Raw genomic sequence first — 4,404 nt, 5'->3', positions numbered from 1 at the left:
GGACTTTATAGACAAACGGACTGGAGTCGGGTTAAAGTGGACTGGACTGCTTTAATGCCCTCTCTGCCAGCAGGGGGCAGTACAGCTGTCCTACCTGGCCACATCGTCCTGAGGGAGGAAGCTGTAGACCGCCATCATGTCCAGAGCGTTGGCCTGATCCCAGCCGGCCCTCAGGAAACGCTCCTTCTGCAGACACAGAGACAGGCTGGTTTTTACCAACTGGTTCTTACTGACTGGTTCTTACTGGTTTTACCTGGGAGTCCAGGGACTGGCAAAGCTCCACCCCAGCCAGCGCGCAGCACCGCCTCTGCAGGTTCTCAATCATCACCTGACCAAAGCGGTCGCTCATGTTCACCTGCAGGAACAGACCGACAGGTCAAAGGTCACTTCCTGCTGCTTCCTGAGAACTTGGCAGAAAAGCATATGAACACTGACGAGGCAAATGGTGCTGCAGTGTGACTTTAAATAGGCCAATGTGTGAGAATTTAATCAACCCAGCAAAGCACAGAGGGTCAAAGGTCATCCTTGGTCATGTTAGGTACTGGGTTTAGTTTGCCACACAGAGGCAGGATGGTGTGGACAGATTTTGGTTTGGTTTCCATGGCAACATGTAGTAAAGAGCTGCATCAGTGATTTTTACCTGTTCGTAGTTTATAAACATGGCGGTGTGAAACGTCTGAGCAGCCCAGTGGACGAGGCTGGAGGACTGGGCCGGGCTCATGTAGACCAGGACGCATTCTGACAGCAGCAGCGTGGGCAACCTGCGGCAACACCAGGACAGGCAACATGAAGGCAACGCAAAGGCAGCAGCAACTCCTGAGCCTGACCAGCCTCTTCGCTCTGCCTGAATCAGCAGATTTATCTGAAAGTGTGACTCAGCAAACTGGAGGTTTGGTTCTGAAAACACGCGGCGGCGGGCGTGGCGCCGCCTGCAATCAGCCTCCAGATGCCTCTGACCTGCAGCTGCGGCGCTGCGGCAGATAAGCTGCAGTTCCTGGACCTGCAGAGACCTGCTGAGAAAAGAGACCATGGTTTCCATGGAAACGCTGATCTGAGGTCGCTAAACGTACTCCGGGTCCAGCTGGAACCGCCTCAGCTTCTCGTCCAGGCCGGGAACGTCTCTGAGGTCGGCTCCGATGATGCAGAACCGGTCCGAGTCCAGAACATGAGACTCTGAGGAGGCGCAGAGACGGCATCAACATTTCAACAATAAAATATTAGAATAATGATGATGATGTTTTTACCCAGCAGTAAGGAGTCGGTGGAGTGAACATCGATGATGGGTTTGGACAGAGGGGGTTTTGTCCTAGTTAAAGACCAAAACAGAAACATCTGTCACAATAACATTTTGTTGAACAATAAATTGTCCCAGAAATTATTGCCATAAATGACAATATTGTCATTTTGAGACAATGTCAACTATTTAAAATGCTGCTTTTCCTGATTCTCCCTCTGCTGAAAAAAAACTTGAACATAAAGAATCCAGAGAAAGCTGCAGAAGTTTTAATTAAAGTAAATGTCAGAGTAGAGCTGTTCGGTTCCGACTCAAACTTTTCTCAGATCCTCTTTCTGTCCAAACTTTTACTGTTATGCAAACAAAACGTTGAAGCTGTTTGAGTTTGGAGAATCTGCATGTTGAAAGCTGGAAGAAACTTCAGGTATGTGATTCAACCTCCGCAGGTTGAATCACATAACCAGGTTTTTATGATTCAAGGTCAAATACAATCAAAATACAAACAGTGAAGTTTGAATCTGTAACCTGAACCAACAGGAAGCGGCTCTGGGGTGGGAATACGTTCCCCTGGAGGAAAACTCTGGATTTTCACACATTTATCACAACATGGTAATTATTTCTACTGTCTCACGTTCAGATCCTTTAATCACTTATATGCTGATTTTGAACCAGACTGTGGCGCCCCCTGGCGGCCGTTGCTGTGCAGGACCAGCCAGGAGAAGAAGAGGTCAAAGGTGATTTTATCTGCTCTAATGTTTTCATATTAATATTTAATATCTGAGAACAGAAACTGGATCTCCAGATCAGCTTCACTGTTGATCTTCATCTTTCCTCATTTGATGTTTGAAGGATTTTTATCTGCAGATTCATCCTTTGAAGAGGATGATGAAGAGTTAACTAAATAATAATGCTGTTATTGACTTTTAGGCAAGAAAATATTGATTTTATTATTTAAAAAAAGAATGGAATATTTATTTGCATTTTTTATGTATTTCTAATATTGTATAAAAAAGACTTAGAAACTGCAGAATACACCAGTTTTTTATCCGATTAATCATCTGAATAATTGATAGATTAATTAGTAACTATAATATAATCTAGTAACGGGTCATTAACAGGAGTAACGAACAGCTGCAGACTCACTTTATGTGGTGGATTTTCCGAGCCACAACAGTCGGAAAGTCAACTTCAAACAACTTTCGTGGCAACAGGTTTTCCTCCTAAACACACACACACACACACACACACACACACACACATGCTGGAGTTTCAGTTGGTCTGCAGCAGGACAGAGGGCATGCTGGGATGAAGCGCTCTCTGCTTCCTCACCTGCAGCCTCCAGAAGGTGGTGTCCAGGCCGGCGCCCAGGTTGATCACCTGGCAGTGGCCCTGGGTTTTCTTTAGGAAGGCATCCAGCAGCAGGTTGACCCCCTGAACCCGGGCGTAGTACCCTGAGGTCAGAGAGCAGAGCGAACAGCAGCCGGGTCAGTTTACACAGACCGGATCACTCTGCTGATCCCAGACCAGATCCCAGACTGGATCACTCACCTCTGTTGATCTCGGGTGCCTTCCTCTCTCCAACGCTCCTCACAAAGTACTGCAGGCTGGAGTCCTTCCAGTAGCCTTTACTGGTGGCAAACCTGATAAATAAATTCACTTATCAGGAAGAATAAGAATAGCAGAGAGTTTCCATGATGGAGATGAACCAGGACAACCCTGGAGGAAAACCAGGTAGAGACTGGGAGGAGAAACCCTGAACATGGAGAGATACTATGGGATGGTTTAGATCAAAGGTTGCCATGTCTGATCCTGGAGAGCTAAAATCCTGCAGCTTTTAGATGTTTAGATGTGTTCCTGCTGAATCAGCTGAATCAGATGAAGGTCCGGTTATCAGACCTGAAGGACTGGTTCTGATGAGGAGATTCATTTATCTGCTTCAGGCTGGAGAAGAGACACGTCTGAAAGTTACAAGATAGCAGATGAATCAGATCAAAGCAGATTCATGGGTTAGAATGGCCTAGTCAAAGTCTAGACCTAAAGCCATGCATCTTGTTCCTTCTCCTTCGTTCCACTGGACTCTTAGTTTAGTTGGTTTGTCGCGTAAATACCGATAAATCTATTGAAGTTTGCGGTTCTGATTAGTAAAATGACAGAAACGTCATGAATGAATGAATGAATGAATGAATGAATGAATGAATGAATGAATGAAATGAGTAACAGTGCGACCAGTCGCCAGATTTTCCTGCTGCTTCTCACCTTTTACAGGTGGTCGCATCGTCGCAGGTGGCTCGGACCGCTTCATCCGCAGTGTCCGCGTCCGCGAAGGGCTGCCGGGCGGCCATCGGTGACCCAGAGCCTCGGCTATGGGTGCAGCATGAGACCGGCCTGGAAGGCGGCCGGGGGCAGTGCGGACAGCGGCTGGATCTCCCGCTAGCAGCGGCTGGATCTCTCGCTAGCAGCGGCTGGATCTCTCGCTAGCAGCGGCTGGATCTCTCGCTAGCAGCGGCTGGATCTCCCGCTAGCAGCGGCTGGATCTCCCGCTAGCAGCGGCTGGATCTCCCGCTAGCAGCGGCTGGATCTCCCGCTAGCAGCGGCTGGATCTCTCGCTAGCAGCGGCTGGATCTCCCGCTAATGTCCGTCCTGCTGCTCCGAGTCTCTTGGAGCTTCAACAACCTTTGGGGAGGCTATAAATATCAGCATAAATGACAAAATAACGTAACAAATACTAAATAACTAAACACTGGAACAGAAAATGTGTGGAAAACTACAGCCGGAAGCACATTATACACTTCCGGTTAGTGTTTCTTAATAAGATTTTATGTTTTTATAAACTAAATGAAGACGTTTTGATTATGTTACAAAATCTCTGGAGAGATCTAAAGTATCTAAAGTTGTATTTATTAATCATGATTAATTTGACTAAGAAAGCGATCCGTGTTTTTATACATTTACTGCTATTTTAATCTGAAAATACCCACAGAGCAGGGCGGCATGGTGGCCCACTAGCCACCAGGGAGCAGCAAAGCTACATGTTCATCCTCTTAGATCAGAGCTTCCCAACTATTCAGCTTCTGACCGACGACATAATGGGCCTTAACAAGCTCCTCCCAGAAACGCACCCTAAAATCCCACGTGGCTGCATGTCTCACAAACAAAGCCTCACAGGGCTT

General features: G+C 47.0%; 1 protein-coding gene across 1 annotated transcript in view; it reads right to left on the bottom strand.

Moving 5' to 3' along the window:
* Window positions 1-4,046, bottom strand: part of lcmt1 (leucine carboxyl methyltransferase 1) — a 5,344-nt gene extending 1,298 nt beyond the window's left edge. The window contains exons 1-9 of the mRNA XM_007544099.2: window positions 3,491-4,046; window positions 2,783-2,874; window positions 2,564-2,685; window positions 2,378-2,454; window positions 1,245-1,306; window positions 1,071-1,173; window positions 641-761; window positions 254-355; window positions 95-186 (exon numbers count right to left, since the gene is read on the bottom strand). Coding sequence (XP_007544161.1) covers window positions 95-186; window positions 254-355; window positions 641-761; window positions 1,071-1,173; window positions 1,245-1,306; window positions 2,378-2,454; window positions 2,564-2,685; window positions 2,783-2,874; window positions 3,491-3,576 — 857 coding nt within the window. The 5' untranslated portion in view covers window positions 3,577-4,046. The remainder of the gene's footprint in view (window positions 1-94; window positions 187-253; window positions 356-640; window positions 762-1,070; window positions 1,174-1,244; window positions 1,307-2,377; window positions 2,455-2,563; window positions 2,686-2,782; window positions 2,875-3,490) is intronic.
* Between the last annotated feature and the right edge of the window lie 358 nt (window positions 4,047-4,404).

The sequence above is a fragment of the Poecilia formosa genome, unplaced genomic scaffold (genome assembly GCF_000485575.1).
Source record: "Poecilia formosa unplaced genomic scaffold, Poecilia_formosa-5.1.2 Scaffold994, whole genome shotgun sequence".
NCBI lineage: Eukaryota > Metazoa > Chordata > Actinopteri > Cyprinodontiformes > Poeciliidae > Poecilia > Poecilia formosa.
This window is presented reverse-complemented; position numbering and strand designations above follow the sequence as displayed.